The following is a 25,812-nucleotide window of genomic DNA, read 5'->3' on the forward strand; positions in this document are numbered from 1 at the left end:
TTGGAGCGAGTAATTACTCACTCCGCACCGGAACGAATTTTTAGTGGGGCGAATTTTTGAGAGGGGCAGAGCGGGATCGGGTTTAGATAATACCCGTTTCTACCCGCCCCATTATATATATAATATATAAAATTTTAATATATAATATATATATATAATATATGTAAAATAATTAATAAATAATTAATAATATTGTATCATATTTAAATTTTTACTTTAATTTATGTTATGTATGTGATGATGGTTATATAAATTTTGAAATTTAATTTTATTTATTGGATTTTAATAATTATAGAGGCAGGTAGGGCGGAGCGGGTTAGGGTTCAATATTTGACTACCCACGAAAAAAAATGGAGCGGATTTTATGCGAATTGTTGTACAGCGAAACGGAGTCGGACAGAGCAAAAACCTGCCCCACCCGTCCCGTTGCTACCCCTAATATTGAAGGGTGTCACTTTCAAATTAATAATATCATTTCTTTATGATATATCATTTTTAAATTACTCTCAATAAATATTTTTATTACTATGAAAAATTAAATAATGAGAATGAATGGTGATTTAAAAAAAAAAAACACACAAAAATGAGGAGCAAAACTAATTTTAAAAGTGACAATATTATTTTTTTTAAAAATATTATTTGTACACTAAAATTAGTCACTAAAATCAGTTACTAATATATTTGTGTATAAATATATATGTAATTTAATTTATTTTTAATATGTATTTATATTCTAATATATATTTTATACTAATAGTTGATTTTTAGTAGCTGATTTTAATATACACCTAATATAATCCTACTTTTTTATATTAAATTAGTCAAATAAACCGCAAATTACATGTAGAAAATTTGGTACCGCCTTAATTATTGGATCCAATTACTTTTGGTATACGGATTCTCTAAAGTTTGAATTTCACTTTAGAGAGTAAAGTGTGAGTTTTACCCTTAAATAGTTTTTCTTTCATATTTATTCTTGGTCTCACCCATGAAATCAATGGTGAGAGATCACACTTTACTCTCTAAAATAAAATTCAAACTTTAGAATATCCAAATCCCATCCAATTAGATGCATTAGAGTCCAAACAACAATTGAAGTGGAGATTAATAAATTAATTAAGAATTAATCAATCAAATCCTAAATTACAATTAACCTTAATTAATTGCCTTTACTCCTTCTTTTCTTTCATATTCTTTATTAAGGAACACCAATAGCATAGATGATTAAAGAGAAATCGATGTTATTGTGTGATTTACATTTCATAAATTATCCTTATTTTACGAAGAAGAAGAGAGACACATACGTGAATGGAAGAACAAGGGTGACAGCACTATGAGAAGGTTAGAGATGTTTGCAGTGCTCTGGATCGATTTTGAATAAAAAATTCATCGATTTTAAATCAAAAATTCATTCAATTCAAATATTAATTTTACTTGCGACACGGTTTAGATTAGATGACTTTAAAAAAAATATAATCCAATCTAATCCAATTTCAAATGGTTTGGATTGGATTGGATTTGAAGTTTTATAAATTAAAAAAATTAAATACATATAACAAGTCTCAACACCAAATTTTAAATAATTAATAATGACATAACAAGTCTTAACAATATTTTAAAAAGTCAACGACATAATAATAGAAATAAAATTATAGGTTAGCTTAAATAAATAAATAAATAACATTTTACACATAAAATATTTATTAAATAATAATAATACATTAACAATAGAAAAATGTATAACAAATTAAACATGTTATAACTTATAAGTATAACTGTAAACATAATAATAAAATAATAATATTATAGCACATTGTGCGATTTGGATCGTTTATAAAAAATAGATTCGAAATTCGATCCAATTCAATGGTTTGTAAAAAATAAAATATAATTAAATCTAAATTAGTACGGTTTTAATCGATTTTTAGTTTGAATTACATTAGATGAACAGTTTAATTTGGATCGGTTTAAATTTAAACATTCTTAGCGATGACATTGATTGATTTTAATTTCTATTTGTAAGTTGTATAATAAGGTTTGGTTGTATATATATATTTTAATTTATATATTGAATAAGGCTATATATAAATTGAGTAAATACGATGAGCAAGGTTGGTGTGCATGCATTCATGCATATGGTGCCTACAATTATGTTCGAAATTGGAATGACGATGACGGTATCCACGTCCATGGTGTCGTAGGAATGGCAAAATTTTTTGAGATATAGAGATTACTGCGAAAATAATCTCGAATAGAGATTCGATGGTAGAAAATTTCTTACACAGAAATAAGAATGAGGGATAAAATTTTTTCGAGGCAGGTGCGGAATTCGAGTGGAGATTTCCATCCATCCTTGTTAATCTTTGAAATTTATAAATTTACTTAATTATTCTTAATAATTTATTTTTTATATATATTTTTTAGTCATTTCAGATGACATATATATATAGTAAAAGGGACATTTAAAATTTTTAATTCTCATTTGCATAACCTTTCTTTAATTCGTAAATTCCTAACATTGTCCATACTTCATTCAACCTCTCTACAGCCACCCCCTCGCTACTCTCCCGTCTCACCGCACTATCACCCCTCACCGTTTCATCACCCTCACTACGTCGTTATCTATATTCATGGTGTTCCTTTCCACTCTCCTCTCTGCTGTTGCCTCGTCCACTGCTCTGTGCTCTGACTCGTCATGGCGTCTTCTACTGCATTATTTTAAAAGTTATTATCTTATCGTTTAAATTTTTTGTATAAAATCGTATTTTTTTTTGTATAAGATGGATATTTTCAACTCTATTTCTATGAAAATTAATAATTAGTCAAAATTATCAGAAAGATAAAAAATAGAATCTTCGCAAAAAATAAAATCCTGTGAAAAATAAGGATAGAAAACAATATTTTCTCACGGGAAACAATGAAAATGGGGATAGGAAACAAATTTTGAGACAGGAATGGAGAGGAACAGAAAGACATTCCCTATCCCACCCTGTTCTCTAGGGGTGTACATGGCCCGACCCGGCTCGAAGATCCGACCCGGCCTCGAACACTTTAGGGACTAATTTGATGTGATTTCATCGGGTTTAGGGTCGGGTAATGGTCTCAAAAATAGACCCAGTTATTATTTCGGGTGGGGTCCGGGTTATAGCTCGGATCACCCGAACTCGGTCCGGCGGCCCGGTTATCATACAAAATTAATATTTTGTGTTATTAGTGATGGACTATAGCTATTCTTATGTGGAATTTAAATATTGTAAACCTTAATATTTTGTGTTATTAGTCATTATAAGATTATAAGTTAATGTTTTATATTTAAAATGCATAAGATTTTAGACTAATGCATAGTATTGTGTTATTTGTATTGATTTAAATATTTGGTGTTAATCAGACAATATTATTGTTGATTATGGTTATGTTTTAATTTCAGAGAAGGGTTGGTTCTTGTTATATTTTTTAAGTGAATTTTACTATGTGAATTGTGAAATAATAGTTGGAGATTATGTGATTTTTACATGCTAAAGATTTGTTTTTCACTTGGTTTTTACTCGATTTTTACCCGGCCTAAAGATGCGTAAGTTTCATCGGGTTTAGGATCGGATTAGGATCTAAAAATTAGGCCCAATTTATATTTCGAGTCGGATATGAGTTAAGTCAAAGTCGATGTGGTCTAATCCATGTACACTCCTACTGCCTCATTAACATCTCTACATGGTGACCAAGCATGTTGCTGTCAGAAACGTATGATAGTGAAATTATTCTAAATGAATATCAAAATCAAGTTATTGGAGTAGAATATATATATTGAAATATAAAATATATATTTAAAAAAAATAAATTATATATTTTATACATAAATAAATAATATTTGAGTTAGTGTTAATTTTTTTTATATACAACTAGTATTTTTATAATAGTCATATTAGGAGAAATTTTTCATATACTCTTAGACTAACGAAATATTTTATAATAATAATATAATCAAATTTGTATGTTTATAAATTAATTTTTCATGTATATACGAAAAGAATTTGGGTAGTTTAATTAAATTTTAAACTCCTATTAACCATTAAATAATATTTTTTATGTTTATTATTAAGATGCTAGTATTTATAATCGACGATGTATAAAAGTTAAAAATGATTAGCTATTTTTTTTATATATTTCTGAAAAAATTGATAATTTTACTACGAAAAGAAAGTGATGCTCTAAATTAGCCTTTAATAATTTTTATATTGGATAAATTAATTCTTAAAAAGGTGAAAAAAAGCATTCATTATTTAGAGAAATAAATAAATATACAAGGCTGGAAAAACAAATCAAACTAAGTTATTTTTTTTATATAACTTAATTTTGAGGCACGATAAAATAATTTTATACATATATCTAATTACGTAATATCATATAAATAAAAATAACTACTTTTTACATCGATCACATAAATGGTCATCCAAAAAAAAGTATGATTGTGTAAAACTTTTTACATTATAAATACATCAAAATTAAACTCTTCTTTATAAATCATAAGTGATTATATTTTTTCTGTATAAATATTTGTTTTATCATATAAAATATATTTAGTACTGAAGTAAATGTAAAGTATATTAAGTGTTCACCAAAAAATTCTTATTAAAACTTTCTTTGAACTTTGAAGCCTTGAATCTAATTAAAAAGTACATTTTTTTTGGTAGTGCTTTATTTGTGAGAAAAACTAAATTGTATAAGGAGAAAACATATAAATTTCATTGGTGAAATTGCTTTGCAGAATCCCTTATCCACTCTGCAATAACCACAAAGTGTGATGAACATGAATCAAATGGCTTCTTTAACTTGTTCATCATCTTCATCCTTCTCAACAAAGCTTCCTCTTCATTCTTCAACACCTCTAAAAAGAAGAAGAAGAAGAAGCAACCACGATTTTCTAAGAATGGTGACTCGTTCCTGTCTCGATGACAGTTCCGCACTTCTCCGAGCAGCTCAATACACTGTATGCCTACGAAACTTGAATTCCCAGTTCTGCAGCTTTCAAAGTTTGCAACTTTGCAATTTACTCTCTGTGATCAATGTATGGTTTTTCATGCATGCCAATTCAGAATTCACTGGCTTTGTTATCATAATCCCTAGTTTCATGTTTTACTTAGCAATGTTTGTCAAAAATCCTTTCTCTTTTTGTTGGGTTGCTTTCTGTGAATTAGTTGATACAGTATTGCATTCTTGTTGTTGATGCCTAGTGTTGTAATGTATGCAGCTTTTTGTTGTCCAGATTTTAGGTTACTAGGCTTATGTTGGGATTAAAACTCCTTTTTTATGCATAGTGATTTTCCATATTGTTGGGAGATGAATGATTTTGTAGATATGCTGTTTGATAGGTAGACACATATGTGAAAAGTGGAATGGTTGTAGGATTGGGGTCTGGTCATGCTTCTGGTATGGCAATTCAGCATTTGGGTCGCCAGCTTCGTACCGGTAATTTGAAGGACATAGTAGGGATTCCCATGTGAGTTCTTCCTCTTTGGCACTTTACATTTCTTCTTCCTTCCTTTTTTATATTATCAGTCATTACTATGCTGTTTCAATGATGTTAGTTATTTGAATTAGCCATATTTTGAATTTTGGTCACTTTCCGCGATAGAAATATCTTTATACAATGGGAATTTCGATCAAACCAATGAACCGTTGAACCTTAATGCATCGGTTGTTCCAGGTCTGTTGCAAGTGCAAGCGAGGCAGCAAAGTCTGGGATACCATTGGATACCTACCAAGACAGTACTCAAGTGTGCATAAAAATAATTATCTTCTACATTTTCCTTTAATGTTGAGTGTTTCTTGTTTAGAGGATCTTGGTTGCCTGAAACTTGAATTTAAGTAAAAGGTGGAAATGTGTAAAGTAAAGTGGATTTTTTTTTTCTTCTTTTCATTTTATTCCTCTAATACTTGAAATCTTAGTTCATAATCATTAGCAATTGCTCCATTGTAGATTGATTTTGCCTTTGATGATGCTGATGCTATAGAAGAAGGGACACTTGTTGCTATCATTGGGCGCCGAAAACTGCAAAGTGAGGAATCCATAGTGCAGGAGAAGGTGAGACGCAATATATATATATGTATATTGCTCTGTTCTACATTTTATTTGTGAATGTCAATTTTCAATAATTGACTCCCCATTTGTGCAGTCCATACTGTATGCCGCCAATAAACTTGTGTTCATTATCGAAGAAAACCAGTACAAAGGTGGACTGGAAGGTTCTATTCCAGTTTTAATTCAGTCTGTAAGCAGCTATGCAAATTATTTGCTTCTATATTTTTTTCCTGTATATATTTGCCTTTTCTATTCAAGTTTTTCCTTGTAGCCTACCTGGCTGGCAACCGCCGAAGAGATTGATGATATATTTCTGGGCGATGCGGAGGTTAGCAAACAATCACTTTATATATACTATGATTAATCATTTCAGGTGTGAATGGATGCTTTTACCTTAAAAAGTGATGTTGTCATGAAGAGCTCTTTGGAGCAGAATTAGTTTCCCTTTGTTTCTACTTTTTAATTGATCAACACAGTTTTTTATGCTCCTCTTTTAATTTCTCATTATCTTAGCCATCTTAGCAAGTTATCGTTCATAGTGAAAACTGTATATTCTGATGTTCTATTTATTCTTTGTTTTTTGCAAATTGAAGGTTTGGAGAAGACCGGCAATAGGACAAGCAGGTCCATTAGGAGGTGACTTCCCCCTAGTCACCAAAGAAGGATGTAATGTTCTTGATCTTATATTTACTTCTCCAATTGCAAGCCTTGGTAAGTGTTACAGTTATCCTACCTCTTTCAAGATCTAGCCTTGTTATTCGTACGAGTCTATTCAGCTGACTTAGTGATCATACCTGCAGCTGAAGTAGCAAAACGCCTTGATACTGTGGATGGTGTTGTCGACCATGGGGTCGTATCTAAAATCCCGTTAGTTTTCTAATCTTAACTTTTATAATCTTCGAAGTTTTGGACAATTGGTTGACAGTGAAACTGATTGAACTAGATAAGATGACAAATATATCGGAAGAATCCGATAGAGCCAAGTGTCTGTTGAGCTCAAAATACTTAGTTGAATGATGTTTTGTTGTTTAACCTTATCTTGTTTCTAGATTCAGGCAATGTTTTTTTTCCCACAATGTTGAATCCAAATACTCTATAGTCTGTCACACTATGTTCATCAAAATTGGTTAAGAATGCAAGCATGTTCAACATCTTTGTTTGCATTACTGTATGATGTGATTGAGAATGTTATTACATTGATTTTATTAGTATTCTTCATAGAAGAAAAGTAATTAAATTAAAATAAGCAAGGAAATTGTCATGTTTGGAAACACAAATTGAGTTGCTTGTGTTCATTTTGTGATGCAGATGTACAGTGGTAATTGCTTCTCCAAATGGGATGAAAATTTTGGACAAATTGACCGCAGATATAGTGGGATAGGCTACACTTGTTATAGTTATTTAATATTTATATATACTTCTGCCTTGAGGTTTTGAATGTAAATGTGGTTATAGTTGTTCTTGAAGCCTCTTTTCTTCCCTTTATTTATTCATTTATTTTCGTCCTCCCTCCCAAATATTTGTTATATAAGATGTATGTTTTTGTAAAGATTATGACATGATTGTGAACTGTAGGATACTAGCATTATTACTATGTAGAACTATTGTATTAGAAGATGAATTTATTTCTTTGAATTGTTTTTTTTAAAAGAAAAATGTTTATAAAACTCAAATTTTATAACGAATTTATACTCGCTCAACTTTAGGCACAACTTAACTATTAAATCCGATATTCTCGTTAGCCACTTGATTTAGCTCGAGTTGGATTCACCAAAATTAACTAATTAAGTACAGTTGAGATACTAATGGCTTGAATATCAAAAAGAAAAAAAAAAAGATAAAATTTTTTTATTGAATACACAACATAGTAACCACAAGGAACCATCAAAGAAAAATGTTAGAGGATTAGTAAAATTTATTGTTTTTTTGTAATAGTTAGTCATTAATATTTAAAAGTATGTTGTTAGATTACTAAAATAAAAAAATTGAATTGATGACTAGAAGTGATGGTCAAAAATAATTAATTCTGCTGGCTTTTGAGTATTTCTAACCATGAAATAGACAAATTTAGTTCTTTTTTCAATTTTTTTGGCACAGTAAATGTTAGGCAGGTAATTCTAAACTCTTCTAAAGATTTTTTTTAAAAATTTCAACTCCCATTTTGTTCAAAGATAATTGGGCTATACATTTAAAGAAAATAATATAAAATCATTAGATAATTTGATATAATTAATTAAATTATTTAACATAACTCATATTTAAATATTTACTATTATCTTTACTCAAAAATATCTCCATATGAAAAATCACTTTGGCTTTAACCTCAAAACATAAAAGAATCATATTTTTTTTGTCACGAAAAGAATCAGATTTTTTTTTTTAAGTTATCTCCTGACTGGCAAGTCAATAAATAATTTGTTAAAAATCGGAACTCTGTTTAAAAATTTATTGTTAGCCAATAAATTACTGCATGTATAAGTTGAGATTTGAATTCCAAACAAATGAAAATAATGCAGCCGAGACCTAAGACCAAATGGTAATGATATTGCCTCTTAATCAAGCTCTCCCATTTTCAAATCTCAGCTGAGATTGGGATGAGATTTTTTTTGACACGGTGAGAGTCGGGCTCTCCCGGCCCACACCCAGGAAAAACTCGAAAACCAGACCCACCCAACCCGACATTTTCTAATTCAAACTACCTTTCCCTCTCACCATCGCTCATCTCTCTCACTCTGACTACTGAACCTCGCCATAAACAACGCTGCTCACTCCCCTGGCCAGCGTTGCGAACATGATTGGATGAGGTTTAGAAAACCTAGTGGGAGTGTGTGAGTACTGAGTAGTGTAATGACAAAAAAAAAACACTTGAAAATAATCAATTTTTTTTTTGGTCAGATGAATTAGACAATCTCTAATTTTAGATATTATTCATATATTATACATTCACATAAGTGATACAACATATTTACACACACTACATGAATTTATTTACAGGTTCATTTTTTCTCCTATAAGACTTGAACGTGGTTGTTAAGGAAGCATATGTTATGCCACTCAACCATTTTGTTCAGTGTGGGAAGAGTGAGCCCAAGCCGAAGCCCAACAATAAAACAAAAGGAGCCCAGAACGCATTAATACATGACCTGTTTCATTTCCGTTACTGTCAGTAAAAAAAAAAGTGTGTTTCATTTAATCATTTGTGTCTTTCGCTCGTCAAATAGCTCAGACACGAATCACTCCCTCTTCGGTTCTTTCTGATCTGAATCTTCTGTGCGCAAAGCTGCTTCTTCTTCTTCGTTCAGATCTGCGTCTGCACCAAACTCTGTAACAATGGCGGCACCGGACCACCTCTTCAACCTTCGCAACAACTTCTACCTTGGCGCATACCAAGCCGCCATCAACAGCAGCGACGTCTCAAACCTCTCACCGGACGACGTCGTCGAGAGGGACTCGCTGGTGCATCGCTGCTACATCGCACTCGGCCAGCTCCAGTTCGTCATCTCCGAGATCGACCAGAACGCTCCCACTCCTCTCCAAGCCGTCAAGCTCCTCGCCCTCTACTTTTCCGGCGCCTCACAAAAGGTTCATCCTCAATTTATCGCCGGAATCTCCGTAGATCTCGCTAGTTTATCGTGGTTTTGATTTGTTTGGTTGTTGGTGCAGGAATCTGCGATCTCGAGCCTCAAGGAGTGGCTGGCGGATCCAGCAATCGGGAACAACCCTACGCTGAGGTTGATCGCAGGGACGATTTTCTTGCACGAGCAGGACTTCAACGAGGCTCTTAAGTACACCAATGCCGGAGGAACAATGGAATTGTAATTCCTCTTTTCTTAAATCTCTTATTTGTGAAATGTTTAGTTCCTGTTCAATTTTGTACGGAACAATTTAATCCAGAAACATGTTAAGTTTGTTGTTGTTGCCGTTTTTATTTTATTAAATTTGGGGGAATAGTGTCGATTTCGATAAGTGGACAAATTGAATTGGATATTAGCTGTGACTTGTGTATGATGTGGTTGTTTGTATCTTCATTTAAGAGGATCTGATTAATTCTATTAGTTTATGGATCGTGTGAGTTTGTTGTGTCAACTTTGGATCTTTGGTTTCAGGCATGCATTGAATGTGCAGATCTTTATTAAGATGCATAGGTCTGATTATGCTGAGAGGCAGCTCAGGATGATGCAGCAGATTGATGAGGATCACACCCTCACACAGCTTGCCAATGCATGGCTAGATTTGGCTGTGGTAAGAAATCAAATTTAAAAAAATTAATTTGACGAATTTGGTAATCATTTTATGAATTTGGTGTGGTTGGTATTATATCAGGGTGGGTCAAAGATCCAGGAGGCACATCTCATCTTCCAGGATTTGTCTGAGAGGTATCAGTCCACCAGTTTGCTCTTGAATGGGAAGGCTGTTTGCTGCATGCACATGGGTAACTTTGACGAAGCTGAAACCCTTTTGGTTGAAGCACTGAACAAGGCAAGTTTTAGCTGGTTGATTTGATATATCTCCTTGAAGTTCTGCAATTGCTGTTAATTCATATTGCTTGTTTCTGTTAACTTTATTCACTTCAGAATGAATCTGAATAGTTTTCCTTGTATGATTTGCATAAATTGTTGAATGAATGAATGAATGTTGCCAGAAATTTCACACTTCATCTCTAACTGAATATTCATATATTCTCTGTGGTGATTCTTGGCTTCTAGACTTTATAGGGCTTTAAGAAATGTTACAATAGCGTTTGACAAGACTTTTTTTTTTTCTTGGGGGAGAAAAAGACAAATTTTGTATGTAGTTAACAAAGTTTTTTGTGATCTTTACAGGATGCCAGGGATCCAGAAACTCTAGCTAATCTAGTTGTATGCTGTCTTCACCTTGGCAAGCCATCTTCTAAATCATTCAGGTAAACTGTCAGAACACCTTTATTGTCTGTTTCCTTCTCTGAATGAGTGGTTGCGTCTTTAGTGGAGCTTTTTTTTGGCTTTCCCCATCTGTAGTATATCTCCTTGTATTTCAATCGAAATCAAGCTAGAATTGATATAGAGGGCTGAATCACTTGCACCTTAAGAAGTGTTATTCAATAATCAACCTAGCAGGTAATATTTGTAGTTTGAATATGTACACGATAGCTGGTGTCCTTAGTCACAGGCTCATAGCATTTTAGCGTAAAATGGTAGTACTTGGTGATGAATGTAAGGAAGTAGGAGTTCAAAAATCAATTGGATGAATTGCTTTATAAGATTCAATTTTTTACTGCATAAGTTGTTTAAAGAACCCGAATATGGTGCTAAGATTTATATAAATTCAGGTGATTGAAATCTTCTTAAGTTTATACTGGTGTGGTCTGGCTACATACCCTAGGGCATATCTGTGTGCCTGAAGTGGGAAATCTAATGTAGCGGTTATTCATGTTACAGACTGATTATATTTGAAGTTTACATTAATTAAACAATAATTTTTATGGTTGACATACTGATATTGTAGAAGCCAATCAGCACTGTGATTCTCTATCTATCCTATTTTCATCCCATTGGTGTGTCAATGCTGAACTTGTTCTGTTAGATAAAGATAAAGATTATTAACATATTATTCAATGATAGTATTAAATTAAAACAACAGCATTATACTAAGATACTGCATAGTTCACGGGACTGAAATAAAGTCTAGCTCATATTATGAGAGGATATTCCACTAATGAGTGATTGGTTTGTTTTGCAGTCAGCTGAAACTTTCACACCCGGACCATGTACTGGTTAAACGAGTAACAACAGCCGAAGAAAGCTTTGATAGAGCGCTGCAATCATTTTCTTGATGAGTTAATGATTGATTTCTTGAGATTCGAATGGTGTGTCGTCTTCCAGTGCAATTGTTACACCTAATCATGGCTATTGTATTGGTTACAGAATTTTATTTTATCGTACAATGTGTTTCATATTATTAGAACGTAATTAGTTGGGAAATGTCATAGGATCCAAATTTGATGACAATGTTTTGTTTACTTGAGTCTTGATGTGTAAAAGCTACAGCTCATTAATTTTGAATCTACTTCATTTTCGTCTTGTACATTTTACAGTAAAAGTAAGAAATATCATTGGGTGAAACGGAATTGCAGTGATCTGATTTGTGAACTGTGAGCATTTGGTTTTCCCTAGTTAAAAAGGAAACAACTACTTGGTTTGAGTGGTTCAGCAACAAATGAACATGGAGCTCGAGGAATTTTGGGCATTGCTAGACAACAATATTTAACAGCAGTGAGTATATATAGTTGTATATATATACTTGTTTTTCATGTTTACTAGTAGTCTTGGATTGAAATTATATTACTTCCTTTGATATGGTTGCAATTACTTATGCAAATAAAAGCTAGGTTTGCACAAATGGAACTTTGATGGCTGCATACATTCCAAATTCTAAAAACCTACATGCGCCGCTCGCTCTCTCTCTTTCATGTTCAACATGATGCTATACTTGATATGGAAAAATTATTAGCATCAGAATTTATCAGTAACTAATAATTAATCTTTGGTATCAGCTGCACACATTAAGGGCATTTTTTAACGACACTGCAATTAGAAAGTTTACATAGAAAATGCAAAACAAATGTAAATATTTAAGTTTCTTTATGGATTAAATGCATTGAAAAGATCATTTTTTTTTTACTTTTATTCTCTTAAACCATGGTGGTCTTAAAATGATTACAATTATTTACCAGCAAAGCATTAAAACTTTGAACATAATAAATATATAAGGGAAAAACACTTTCAAAGATTATAAGTACGGAATAACAAAACCAATGATGCAAAAACTGTCGGCAAAATGAAAGATCAATTCGTGGGCTCGAGTTGCTCTATCCAGCGGAGACACATTGAGCCACAGATTTCTGTTTCAACCTTTCACGTGCAAACTGTCACACACTCTTAATACCAGACCAATTTGTTGACCCACAAAGAATATGAATAGACAGGGAAGAAGCTCTTTTATTTATTTCTTCTGAAAATAGCTATTTTCTTGGCCAATAAAGAATAAGCTAAATTCTATTTTGTGTTTATTGTTTGGCTGCTTTTTCGGTGATCAGGACCTCTCAATGTTTACGTTAACAAGAAAATCATAATCTCGTTTAATATTTTTAATTTTAATTATGGAAAGCTATATAATGCAAGCATACTTTTCTTTTTGTGTTTCAATTTGAAATAAATCTACAAATTTAAGTAAATTCTGGTCAATGCTGCATTAGCCAGAGCATTCATTATATTATTGAATCATTGTGTGGTTGAATTACATGTAAGTATAATAATGAATGAAGCTACCAACCCTCTCTATATGAACAAAAAATCAGCCTAACATACATGTATGAGAGCAATCAAAGGGGCAGCTGATATGGTTTGCTATGCTAAAAAGCTTTCTAGAAAGCTTCAGATTGCAGAGGCGATCCCGTAACCGTCACGGTGGTATTTCTGCCACTTCCATGCAACCTGCAAACTCTTCTCGAGGTCAGTGTGTTGTGCAGTCCAATTCAGTTCGACTCTGATCTTTGTTGGATCGCTATACACCTCGGCATAGTCACCCGGCCGACGCGGAAGATAGTCTACCTTAATGTCCACCCCGGTAGCCTTCTTGCAAGCATCCACAAACTCCTTGACTGATCTACCTGAAAAAGAAAAAAAAACAACCGCCCAGCATGAGAATCTTGAGATAACCAAGAAAACCGAGTTTGATTTCTCAAGAAAATTTATGCAGAGTGGTTCATATCCAAAGTGCTAACTAAAACCTACCCTTTCCGGTGCCAACATTGTAGATCCCAACTTTACCAGGTTCTGCCTTTTGAAGAGCTTTTACATGAGCATCAACCAAGTCAGTTACGTCAATATAATCCCGAATGCATGTTCCATCTGGTGTTTTATAATCTGTTCCTTTAACCTGAAAGGTCACAGCAACCAAAATGAACACAGGAAAGATGAAAGCGACAATTATTTGGAAACGGAGACAGTAAAGATGAAAAATTTGACAAGCGCAACTACTCTGATAATCAAGTAAATAGTAAAATCATCATGAGTTAGATTACTTTGGAAAGCATCGGGGGCTATGCGTCGAATGTTTAGTATGAATTATCGATTCTCTAAATTATGCATCAAAGGTTTAGTTCCATTATTAATCCCCTAGACGGATTTTATATTTTTCTGACTTAAGTAAATAATTTACAATTCGGTTTCAGACGATTAAATAACGACAATGACCGGCGGCATACCTTTAAGCCAGATGTAATACTACGAGCTGCATCAAAGCAGGCACCTGAAATACGACCATGCTCGCGTAGTTCAGGTCTTGGAGCCTCACCTAATCTGCCCTCGGGATCAGATCCAATCACATTGAAGTATCTAGATGGCAAAAGAAAAGTTATCAAGGATAAGCATCTAAGCAAAACCTAAATTATTAAATTTCTACCTAATATGCATGACATTTGAACCATGCACACCTTGCATGGTTTCAGCAAAAAGATGATATACTAAGAATCATTGATAATGATGGGAAATCAGGAATGTAATGTAAAAGACAAACCTCAAAATCATTACTGCCATCTTCGAATTTTTGGAAAAATCAATGATAATATCTTCTGCCATCTTCTTGGCTTTTCCATATGGATTAATTGGATGCTGACATTGGAAAATACCCATATCTATCAAAGACATTACAAGAAGCAAAAAAAAAAAAAAAAAGCAAAGATTTGTCAACCAAAGTCCTTAAATCAGACCACATTAGATTCCAACCTGTTCTGTTTCTTCTGTAATGGGCATCTTTTCGGGTTCCCCATATGTGGCACATGTGCTAGAATATATCAATGTCTTCACACCATACTTGGCCATATTCTCCACTACCAACAAAGTATTTGATGTAATATTATGATAATACCTAACACAAAAGTAAGTTCATTAAATAAACAAAAGTATAACAGAGAAAAATGAATTTTACATCAAAGCATCTCATCTACATCTCATAAAAATAACTTATTAGTAGTGATTCACATCCCTAAAGAAAAGCTTCAAGTACTTACTTAAGAGGATACATTGTGCTTTCTCCGACATATGCGACAGCAGCAAAGTGCATGACAGCATCGAATTTATTCTCCGAGAATATTTTATCAACCTGATTCCTAGTTAAGTAGACAATCTTTTTGGCATTCTCTAACATGTACTTCAATCAGAATTAAAAGCAACACCAAAAGAAACCTTGTAACAAGGAAAGATAGTAAGGATACAGATTTTGGATCTCCCAAGTCAGCATATATAAATTGAAGCCTTCCAGGTTCCGAAAATAAGTTTTGAAGAACCCTCACAGCACCCAAATTTCCACGTGAAAGGTTATCCTGAAATGCCGAACATGCATTATGTCCAATGCACAAACAATAGTGGGCTTGTTGACCTTATCCGAGAAGATTTGAATATTTTGAAGACACATACCACTATGGTGACACGGTAATTGTCTTTCAGGAGTCGCAGAGCGGCATGTGAACCGATATAGCCGGCACCCCCTGTCACCAAAACGTGAGTGACCCCTGGTTCACGAATGGAAAACTGGAGAAAAAGGAAAAGGAGAAGAATAAATAAGATGATGGAATAACTTAGATTTAGATAGAAATATAACATGAAACTAAAACCAAAAAGAACAATCAATAACAAAAAACAAAAAAGGGACAAAAGAAAACTGGAAAGAACTTTGTCTATCTTCTACAAATTTCTTCTTAAGGATAGCCCTCTATTATTCATTCCTCTGGTTTCTTTTAACATTTATCCATCTGAATCGACAATGCTAGAAGTTAGAAGAACAATATATTCACTTTAAGGTATTTTTTTCATTAGCAAAAATCGACTGCCAAATAAGCATTTATGCAGCAGCTATGACATTGAATTCCAATAAAACTTCATCAACATAAACCGTAAATGTCACATTATAGGATTACCGGACTAGGTGAATTCAACGATGGAGATCTCTTGATCATGATAATGCATAATGTTGTTAATGCTGCGGCAAGCAAAATTTTTCCAAAATAATTGCCCTTCCTTTTTGGATCCGTATAGTCCATGCCTAAAAGAAAAACAAACACAAGTAAGAATATATATATATAAACTTCAATTATAAGTAAAAAGAAATTATTTAGTAAACAACCAAGCAACATGAAATAAACTACAGAAATTTCGCAATTGACAACTTGTGCATTGTCAATTACAAACATGATGGTATAAACATGCATCCCACCTACCCTATACCTAGAAAAGGATCTTTTCAATTCTTAACTTAAAATCAATGACGCTCTAAGTATCCAAGCTTCATTGAATATAAATATAGAGATGGCATGCCCTAATATGTGCTCTAATTGGGCAGACATAATCATACCTCCCAACGACATAGCTCGGGTTGCCCTTGGCTGACTTCGGGACCTACCAATGTTTAGCATTTGCAAAATCAATAAGGTTTTCCTCCCCAATATCAGTGATCACATCAAGCTCCACTCCCCTGGAAAAACAGACAGTATAAGTTTTATGATTATTATTATTTTCAAAAACAAATACAAAACCAAGAACACAGTTCAAAATATGATATCAAAATGTTCAGACACTAAAGACCATACAACTTTTGCAAACAAAAGAAACCCCCCACCAATAAATATTTGAAAACACAAAGCTGATGCTGATGGAAGACAAAGTAGCTAGAAATGTAAGATCCATAGAACCCCAGAAGAAGAAAATCTTAAAGCAAACTAATGAAAGCTGAAAATCCCCCTGTTCATATTTCACAACAACATTGCAAAAGGCATGCACAAAATCATCCACCACCACAAAAAAAAAAAAAAAAGAGACGAGACAATTTCCAAGTTTTGAAAAAACAAAGCATCAAAAGTGTATCCAGAACCACCTACAGGAAAACAGTTTCAAAAATTTCAAAAGAGGAACAAACTGTTTCAACAAACCAAATCAAAGCAATTCCCAAGATCCAACAAATGAAAGGAGAAGCAAAATTGAAAGTGCTTATCACTTCAACAGAACTTCAGTAGTAATCATTAATCAACAATTCAAGTTCAGCAACCCCTTCACCACCATACACCCAAAATAAAAAGAGATGCTCTGTAACCATCAGAAACCTAGAAAAAATTTGAAGATCAAGCGCCAACCAGCAACAGTATACACACAACCATTTCGGGAAGGAAAAAGATAAGTGAGGGGCTTCTAGTTCAGTACCCAACAAACAGAGGTAGATAAAAAAGAACACTTTTCACAACAATTGTTGTTGGAAGGAGAATTTTATTAAGAAAAAAGATAAATTTAAAGTAACCCTCTATAGAGTTGCCCAGAAGAGCAGAAGATCTTGCAGAGTGAAAAAGAATGAAACTTTAACGGTTTTGTGCACCCATTCAGAGTAAGGGAATAGAAAGTACCAAAATTTGGGCAGACCCAGAAGAAAAAAAAAAATAGAGAATGTGAAGGTAGAAGCAGGGAAGGTGTAGCCGGTGCTGGAGAGAGAGAGAGAGAGAGAGAGAGAGAGATGAGAGAAGAAGAAAAGAAGAAGAGAGGGTCTCCTAAATAGGTGTCTGCGTCCATGTTGTCAAAGAGTTACAGGCGAAGACAGAGTCCACAATCCACACTCCACACCCAACACCATCGTATTCCATTTTTCCATACACTTCTATTTTTCTTCAAAATAAAATAAACTCTAAAATCTAAATCAATCTCTATCAAATTTTTTTAGTTGGACATTTTATTTTTTGACAAATTTTTTAAAACTTATCCCGTATCAGATTATTCATCTATATCGAGGAACAGATATAAAACCTTTAAAAATTATTTAAAATTATCATATTTTTTACTAAATAATAATAAAAATTAATTTATCTAATTTTGTACTAAATTTTGATGGAAAAATTAATGTCTAATAAATATAAGATTAAGAGTTGATTGGATGATTAAATTTTGTTGAGAATTAAATTGTACAACTAAAAGTTTTTTTAAGATTGGTTTTAGATATTATTAAAAAATATTTTTTTAAAAGGATTAACTTTTTTAAAAGATTTCGTTCATTTTTTTTATAAGTACGGTTATACATACAAATTTTTTTGGTATTCAAGTTATACAAATTATTACATCACGTGTACGTGAAATCATGTTATTCTTCTTTGTATTTTGCATTTTTTGTTCTCTTTTTTTTTCCTTTTTCTTCTCCTTCTTTGTGTTTCTCCTTTTTTTTGCGTGTTTCATCTTCATCGTCGTTTTTTTTATTACTGTTGTTGTTGCTACAATTTTTTTCCATCCTCCTCTTTCTATTGATTTTACAACATTATGTATTTTTTTCTTCTTTATTTGATTTTTTCCTTACAAGAAGAATTATGAGAATGTGAAATAAGAAAAGGAAGAAGAAAAAGCAGCAGAAGATGAGGAGGAGAAGGAGGAAGAGGAAGAGTTTTGAATTATGTAGAATTTATTAGCACACATACACCGAAAATTCTTAAACAATACACTCGAATATCTTCAAGTTACACCCAAATATTTTTGTGTTACACCCAAATTTGCTGCAAATATAGAAAAATATTTTCACTAATGCTGCATTTTTTTCTTCTTCTTTTTTCCTTATTTCTTTCTTTCTTTTAGTTGAATGAATGTAAGTTCATCCTCTTTAAAGTAATTTTGCAGCATTATACATTTTTTCTTCTTTTTTGTTTGATATTTTTATTTTTATTCTTATTAAAAGAGTACAACAAGAAGAAACTTGATAAGATAAAATAAAAAGGAAACGATGAATAAGAAAAAAAGAAGAAGATGGTGATGATGACGAAGAAAAGAAGAAGAAGATGGTGATGATGATAAAAAAAAAAAGAAGAAGAATCAGCAGATGATGAGGAGGATGAAGAAGAAGAGTTTTTAATTATGCAGAACTTATCAGCGCACATACACCAAAAATTCTTAAACAATACACTCGAATATCTTCGAGTTACACCCAAATATCTTCGTGTTACACCTGTAAATATAGAAAAATGTTTCCTCTAATGTTGTATTTTTTTTCTTCTTTTTTTTCTTATTTCTTTCTTTCTTTTAGTTGAATGAATATAAGTTCATCCTCTTTAAAGTAATTTTACAGTATTATGTGTTTCTTCTTCTTCTTTGTTTAATTTATTTTGTTTTTATTCTTATTAAAAGAGTAGAACAAGGATAAACTTGACAAGGTAAAATAAAAAGAAAAAGATGAATAAGAAAAAAAGAAGAAGAAGATGGTGATGATAATGAAAAAAAGAAGAAACAGCTGAAGATGAAGAGTTTTGAATTATGCAAAATTATCAGCATACATACACCGAAAATTCTTAAACAGTCCACTCGAAAATATCTTCGAGTTACACCCAAATATCTTCGTGTTATACTTAAATTTGCTATAAATACAGAAAAATATTTCCTCTAATGCTGTATTTTTTTTCTTCTTCTTTTTTTCCTTATTTCTTTCTTTCTTTTAGTTGAATGAATATAAGTTCATCTTCTTCCAAGTAATTTTAAAGCATCATGTGTTTCTTTTTCTTCTTTGTTTGATTTTTTATTTTTATTCTTGTTAAAAGAGTAAAATAAGAAGAAATTTGAGAAGATAAAACAAGAAAAAAAAGATGAATAAGAAAAAAAAAAGAAGATGATGATGAAAAAGAAGAAGAAGAAGCAGCACAAGATGAGGAGGATGAGGGAGAAGAAGAGTTTTTAATTATGTCAAACTTATCAACACATATACACCAAAAATTTTTAAACAATATACTCAAATATCTTCGTGTTACACTCAAATTTGCTGCAAATATAGAAAAATATTTTCTTTAATGCAGAACTTTTACGTTACATTCAATTCAAACCATCAATGATGAAACATTATTCACCTATAAAATCATAAACTACTAACGAAAAAATTAACTAGAATCGAACCACACCTCAGCCACTTGATTAAATTCAAAACAATAATCAATTTTATTCTGATTCAATTGACAATCTAAACTTGAATTATTCATTATCTTCAACAATGAGATAACTGATGATGGAGGAGAAAGAGAAAAAGGAAGAAGAAAAAGAAATTCCAATAAAAAAAGAAGGAGGAGGAGGAGGAGGAGGAGGAGGTGTTGGTGATGACGACAACGAAAAAGAAAAATAACGAAGAAGAACATGCAGCAAAAAAAAGAAGATGAAGAAAAACGTGCAGTAATAGCATGAAGGAAAATATATGCGCGTGAATATAAATGACTTGTATACATTTGTATCAAAAAAAACTTATATATGGAGAATAATTAATTTTTTATTTTGAACTTGGATTAATTTGTTTTTAATACAGTTACTAAAAATTAGCTTGTAACACAAATAATCATCAAGTTAGTTGTATCTTTTTTTATAATATTAGCTAAATTAATTTTTAATGAAAAATAAATTGGTCTCTTATATACTAAAATTTAGAATTACTTTTCAACTAAACTATTATTATTTTAGAGATTAATTTGTCCAATAAAAATTTATTAAGGACCAATAGGATCAAGATTAACTATGTTTGGATTGATTTTGAAGTAAATTAATTTATGTTTGGTAATATGTTCTAAAATTGATTTTTACAACCGATAATCAGTAATTGGGTAAGAAAATTGAACATTTTTATTGTGATGTAATTAATTTTGACTCCTTAATAATCAACTGAAAAACCAAATATACATGGTAATCCACCTAATTAAGTTTGGTCAAAGGAATTAATTTTGGTTGCATTCCACTAATTAAGTTTCCAAACAGGAACCAAGTGAGTGTAACCGTTGATCATTCAATAAAATAATTCCTTCAGCACCAGGTACTTCGTATTGTTGTGCCGCTAAGATTTTCTAAAACATGAAATTAGTAAAATTGAAAGAGATATATTAGATCATTTTTTTTTTTTTTTTTGTGATGAGAAATAAAGAAACAAAGAGCTAAGTTAAATCACATTGCAATAGGTGGTTAGGTGTAATCAAGTTTCTCGAGGTTAAAGCTAAGTCTCCTTATCACAGCTATTTTGAGTCTCAAATTTAGCCTAGTGTTCACAATTTTGTTATTAGCATCAGGGTGAATAAGAAAAAAATTAAGAGAATCTATTCAATTTTTCAGGTTAAATAGGGATAAAAATAATTATCAATTTTGTGAGACAAATGTACTTTATTTTGTTTAAAAAATTATCTTTTTAAAACGTTAGTTTTCTACGAATTTTTTTCATCACATTTATTAAAAGTTGATCTAAAAAATGTAAGATGATTAAGAGGAACATTTAAACATTTATCCAACGAGTTAGCAAAACTACTAGAAAAAAGGCTTGGAAACATTTCGTTGTGCTGGTGAAAATATTCGATGAATATATAGTTCTAGGTTTATCAAAATTAACTAACAAAAAATTGTTAGAGATGAGCGAGAGAATAAGAGAGAGAGAGAGAGTGAGTAGGAAACACAGAGAGGGATAGAACTAAGAATCAGATCAAGGATCCTAGAGTTTGAAATCAGAAAGAGTATAGCGGTTAGAGAATAAGTTGTTCTCGATTTTTTTGGATAATTTCCCAGAAGACATTTCGAAGAGAGAACTGTTTCAGCTATTCAGTTGGACTAGACGCATAAATGATATATATCTATCACGTAAACAAAAAGGTGGTAGTTTGTATATTTTTGTGTTCATACGATACACTACGAAGGGAGGAACATTGAAGGCTATCACAGAAATGAATCGTATGAGATTGAGAGGTAAGGTTGTGTCTGTCGGAGAAACAAAATACAGGAGAACGTCAGATGCAAAGGATACGAAGAAGTTACAATCAGGAGATGGCATCCGAAATGAAAGTTAGCCGCAACGAGAACGGTAGAATACTCAGAAATCCCCAGCTAGCGGAGCTCAAGATGTGAGAAAGGACAAAAAGGACCAAGATCCACATGGGAATGGGTGGGCGAAGAAGTTGAAGGTGGCTGTAGCGAAAAAAACTTGGAATGGCTACAGAAAAGTCTAATAGGTGGAACGACAATGGCTATTGACTTTAGATCCTTTAAGGATACAATTGCGAAGAACTTGCCTCAAGTTGTTCAAGTATGTGAAATGGAAGCGTATAAAGCTCTCTTCACTTTCGACAGTCTGTTAAACGCTGAAGAGACATACACATTTAAATTGAATAGCCTACTACAAATATTTCATAATGTTTGGAGGTGGGACGAGTCAAAGAAAAGCGAATCTCGAAGAGTGTGGTTAGAGTGTTTCGGAATTCTGTTACATGCCTAGTCAGTGGATACCTTCAAGATGATAAGAGGTCAATGGGGTGAGATGGTTGGGTGTGATAAAGAGACGGAATCGTGCTTCTCATTCAGTGTTGGACGTATACTTATTGATACCTGTGTCATGGATGCAATCAATGAATGTATCCATATCACCATAGGTACTAGTGGTTTCGACATGTTGGTAAAAGAGGTGGGTTGGGAAGTATTTGGCTTGCGCTGTGAATTGGAAAATGTGGCAGAAGATGCTGCAAGATGCAATCATCATAAAGATGAAACAATAAGGGAGTGTGATGATATAGCTACAAGGTCAAAAGTGCTAACAAATTTGATAGATTTTGGAGATCAGGTAGCGATAGTAGCTACGGAGGTGCTACAAGAGGAGGTTGAAGATGAGGATAGAGTGGTAAATTCAAAATCAATTTTGAACGAGTGGAGTTATGATAATTCAAGACGCAATCAAAGAAAATTGGTAACGTATCAGCCAAATTATGGCGACATTGAAGGCTTGGCAGATTTAAAGGGATATGAGGAGAGTAATGAAGGAGATTCTAAACTTACTATTCTGTGAAGTTATAATTGTAATCCTAATAGGATGGTAAGGAAGGTAGAAAATGATATTAGCGATCAAGTTATTGTTGGAGCCTCTAAATTAAACAAATATAACAAGGGTTATTTAGGTCAACATGGCCTACGATCAATTTCAATTATGAAGGGCGCTGATGATGGCTATAGTGAGCTGGGTCATTGGAAGATGGGTTGGGTTGGTGGGGTAAATGCCTCTGGTACCGGGTCAACCTATGCTTCAATGTTGCTTGAGAACCCACGTGACTTGAGGGGCGTTAGTGACGAGATTGGGGAGGGAGTGACATGCGTTGGAGGTCGCTGGTTGATGCAATCTGAAGGGGAAGATCGGCGGTGCTAGTTGGGCCGTGTGGTGGCCGCTGACTCGACGCAAGACGAGGACCATGCTGTCGAAGGCCAAGGTGGTTACGGTGGTAGAGCCAACTCGCGGCAGACTCTGATCCAGGGAGTAGCCGTGCAATGCTGCGTCGTTGATGCGCGGGAGATGGAAGGTGCTGACGGTGTTCGGGAGGTGGTTAGAGAAAATTGTGTTGTGTTAGGGGTGCGTTGTGGTTATAAAACACACAATGAAGGGTTTGATATGGCTAAGATGTTGGTTAAGGGACTCCAAGGGGATAAGGCTGCGAACGCAGGGGCCGATGATGAAGACGGTGATAAAGCTAATTATGAATCCAGTGGTAAAGCTAATGAAAACTTAACTAATAGAGATCTAAAAACTAGTTTGGTTAGTGACAGAAATTTAAAGGTTCAAAATGGTGGAGAGGCCAATGGAGACATGGGAGACCACATGCGGGAAGAAGGGCATGCCAATAATGATGAGATTAGTGGTAATGAGTGTTTAAGTTTGGATGAGCAACTGATGAAAAACAAAAGAACTTGGTAGTTAGCTAAGGAATCAGGAGCAATACTGTATAATGAAGAAGAAGAGGACATCATGACTATTCTTCAAGAACATAATGAAGAAATTGCTCAGAAAAGAAGATTGACAAAACAGAAGGCTAGAGCAAGACGAAACACGCCAAAAATTCACAAAAAGGTGTGTAATAATGTTTTTAAATGATTTTAAGTTCATAGAATGTTAAAGGGTTAAGGGGTGATGGAAAGTGTAGGATGGTTAAGGACCTCAGGAGGAAACACAGGTTGAATATGTTAGGTCTAGTTGAGACTAAAAGACAGTTAGTAACAAGGTTTGATGTGTCAAAAATTTGGGAGAATGGTGCAGGATGGGAGTATGTGGGGTCTGTTGGTGCATCTAGGGCTGTTGTTAATATAGGATGAGGTATAGTTTAAAATGAAAAATTGCTATAAAGGAGAGAGTGGTTGTGTGTTGAAGGGGTATTGTCGGAGAATAATGTTAACTATTCTTTTTTCTTGGTTTACGGTTGACATACTCGAGATGAGAAACTTGTTGTATGGGAGGAGTTAAGTTACGTTGCTGGCTTGTGCCAGGGTTCCTGTTGTTTTTTGGGGGACTTTAATGAAATTGTATAGGTGGAGGAAAGGCAAGGCACTGATAGCTTACCTCTGTCAGCAGAAGATTTCAATAATTGGATAAACGACATGGGTTTGGTGGACTTGCCAACTACTGACCGAAAGTATACATAGTTCAAAGGATGCTCATGTAGCCGTATTGATAGAACTCTGGTTAGCTTGAAATGGCTTGAGGGGTTTTCGGAGACTCGATTGAGAGGTGTTCCACGGGGTTTGTCAGATCACTGTCCTATCATAGTGGAAGATAATAGACGTAGGGATAGACCGAGGCCATTTTTGAAGCTTAGACTCGTGGTTCACACATGAAGGATTTCTAAGATTGGTGGAGGAGGAACAGAGAGGGTTAGGAGAGGTACAATTCACCGATAAATTGAAGGCATTAACGGTTCCTCTGAGAAGATAGCATAGAGACAATTTTCGTGACATGGACAAGAAAATTATGAAGTTTGAGGAAGATATTAAGAAGATAGATGACATGGTGGGCAATGGGGATTATGATGGAATAGTGGAAGCAAGAAGGCGGGCGCTAGTTGTATGCTATGAGAAATGGTATGTGAGAAAAGAACTACATTGGAATCAGATGTCGAGATCTAGGCATGCGAGGAACATGGATAAAAACACGAGATACTTTCACAACTTAGCTTCTGCGAGAAGGGAAAATAATAGGATCGATGCTCTTATTATTAATGGAAGATTAATAAGAAATCAAGTTAGGATTAAGATTGCTGTTATAGAATTTTATAAGAATTTATATCATCAACAGAAGTCTCCTATGGTAGGTTTCAGAGATGGTCTAGTGGAAATGATCAGTAAGGAGGATGCTTTCACTTTAGAGTTGCTACCGACACCTGGAGAGGTTAGAGTGGCCGTTTGGGATTGTGATTCATTCAAGGCTCCAAGTAGTGATGGCTACAACATGAACTTTATTAAAATGTGTTAGGATGAAATTGGTGCTGAATTCACCACAGTGGTACTGGGCTTTTTCCAATCCTCCAGGCTACCGACAGATGCTAATGTCACTTGGGTGGCGTTGGCCCCCCAAGTTTACTGGGGTTAAGGAAATCAAAGACTTTCGATCGATTAGAATAATGGGGTGTGTGTATAAGATAATCTCGAAGGTGCTGGTTAGGAGAATGTAAGCAGTTATGTCAGAATTAGTAGGTGAGACACAAAATGATTTTGTCAAGAATCAAAAGATATATGATGGAGTCCTTATTGCGTGTGAAACGGTCCAATGGATCAAATCGAGAAAGAAGCAAGCGGCAATAATAAAATTTAACTATTGGTGATTATATTGAGATTGTAAAATTATCTGATAATATTAAATTTAATAATGAATTAAAGCAATAAAAATATATAATAGTTGTGTAATTATCTATTATAAAAAAATAC

General features: G+C 33.3%; 4 protein-coding genes across 5 annotated transcripts; 3 read left to right on the forward strand and 1 right to left on the reverse strand.

Annotated features, from left to right (window-relative positions):
- Positions 1 to 4,708: 4,708 nt before the first annotated feature.
- On the forward strand, positions 4,709 to 7,688 carry LOC130976525 (probable ribose-5-phosphate isomerase 4, chloroplastic). 2 transcript variants are annotated; one of them, XM_057901405.1, is made up of 9 exons: positions 4,709 to 5,062; positions 5,367 to 5,494; positions 5,702 to 5,771; positions 5,975 to 6,079; positions 6,171 to 6,266; positions 6,348 to 6,404; positions 6,670 to 6,787; positions 6,877 to 6,943; positions 7,385 to 7,688. In XM_057901405.1, exons 1-9 carry the CDS (start codon positions 4,799 to 4,801, stop codon positions 7,455 to 7,457), a joined length of 978 nt encoding a protein of 325 aa, XP_057757388.1. In that variant the 5' UTR covers positions 4,709 to 4,798; the 3' UTR covers positions 7,458 to 7,688. The 2 variants fall into 2 exon arrangements, with proteins under 2 accessions (XP_057757388.1, XP_057757389.1); XM_057901406.1 differs by having other exon boundaries at positions 4,709 to 4,984.
- Positions 7,689 to 9,236: 1,548 nt separating this feature from the next.
- LOC130976711 (coatomer subunit epsilon-1-like) lies at positions 9,237 to 12,146 on the forward strand. Its single transcript, XM_057901634.1, has 6 exons — positions 9,237 to 9,658; positions 9,740 to 9,891; positions 10,183 to 10,318; positions 10,400 to 10,555; positions 10,900 to 10,979; positions 11,795 to 12,146. Exons 1-6 carry the CDS (start codon positions 9,407 to 9,409, stop codon positions 11,886 to 11,888), a joined length of 870 nt encoding a protein of 289 aa, XP_057757617.1. The 5' UTR covers positions 9,237 to 9,406; the 3' UTR covers positions 11,889 to 12,146.
- Positions 12,147 to 13,273: 1,127 nt separating this feature from the next.
- On the reverse strand, positions 13,274 to 17,738 carry LOC130976022 (UDP-arabinose 4-epimerase 1-like). The gene is made up of 11 exons (XM_057900756.1): positions 17,505 to 17,738; positions 16,466 to 16,585; positions 16,032 to 16,156; positions 15,532 to 15,645; positions 15,330 to 15,437; positions 15,126 to 15,217; positions 14,842 to 14,983; positions 14,633 to 14,727; positions 14,322 to 14,451; positions 13,845 to 13,993; positions 13,274 to 13,720 (listed from the first exon to the last, which is right to left on the reverse strand). The coding sequence occupies exons 2-11, from the start codon at positions 16,524 to 16,526 to the stop codon at positions 13,489 to 13,491; spliced, it is 1,248 nt and encodes a 415-aa protein (XP_057756739.1). The 5' UTR covers positions 16,527 to 16,585; positions 17,505 to 17,738; the 3' UTR covers positions 13,274 to 13,488.
- Positions 17,739 to 24,844: 7,106 nt separating this feature from the next.
- Positions 24,845 to 25,360, forward strand: LOC130974624 (uncharacterized). Its single transcript, XM_057899485.1, has one exon. The coding sequence runs from the start codon at positions 24,845 to 24,847 to the stop codon at positions 25,358 to 25,360; it is 516 nt and encodes a 171-aa protein (XP_057755468.1).
- The last annotated feature ends 452 nt before the right edge of the window (positions 25,361 to 25,812 follow it).

Source organism: Arachis stenosperma, chromosome 4, assembly GCF_014773155.1.
Source record: "Arachis stenosperma cultivar V10309 chromosome 4, arast.V10309.gnm1.PFL2, whole genome shotgun sequence".
NCBI classification, from domain to species: Eukaryota; Viridiplantae; Streptophyta; class Magnoliopsida; order Fabales; family Fabaceae; genus Arachis; species Arachis stenosperma.

Bases quoted from the DNA above. Each gene is read 5' to 3' on its own strand.
- LOC130976711 (XM_057901634.1), top strand. From the start codon at position 9,407: ATGGCGGCACCGGACCACCTCTTCAACCTTCGCAACAACTTCTACCTT. The intron at 9,659-9,739 runs GTTCATCCTCAA...TTGTTGGTGCAG, and splicing joins TTTCCGGCGCCTCACAAAAG to GAATCTGCGATCTCGAGCCT. The intron at 10,319-10,399 runs GTAAGAAATCAA...GTATTATATCAG, and splicing joins CATGGCTAGATTTGGCTGTG to GGTGGGTCAAAGATCCAGGA.
- LOC130976022 (XM_057900756.1), bottom strand. From the start codon at position 16,526: ATGCTAAACATTGGTAGGTCCCGAAGTCAGCCAAGGGCAACCCGAGCT. The intron at 14,984-15,125 runs GTAAGTACTTGA...CTTTTGTGTTAG, and splicing joins AGCACAATGTATCCTCTTAA to GTATTATCATAATATTACAT. The intron at 14,728-14,841 runs GTTGGAATCTAA...TTCCAATGTCAG, and splicing joins TTACAGAAGAAACAGAACAG to CATCCAATTAATCCATATGG.
- LOC130974624 (XM_057899485.1), top strand. From the start codon at position 24,845: ATGGACAAGAAAATTATGAAGTTTGAGGAAGATATTAAGAAGATAGAT.
- LOC130976525 (XM_057901405.1), top strand. From the start codon at position 4,799: ATGAACATGAATCAAATGGCTTCTTTAACTTGTTCATCATCTTCATCC. The intron at 5,495-5,701 runs GTGAGTTCTTCC...CGGTTGTTCCAG, and splicing joins GACATAGTAGGGATTCCCAT to GTCTGTTGCAAGTGCAAGCG. The intron at 6,405-6,669 runs GTTAGCAAACAA...TGCAAATTGAAG, and splicing joins TATTTCTGGGCGATGCGGAG to GTTTGGAGAAGACCGGCAAT.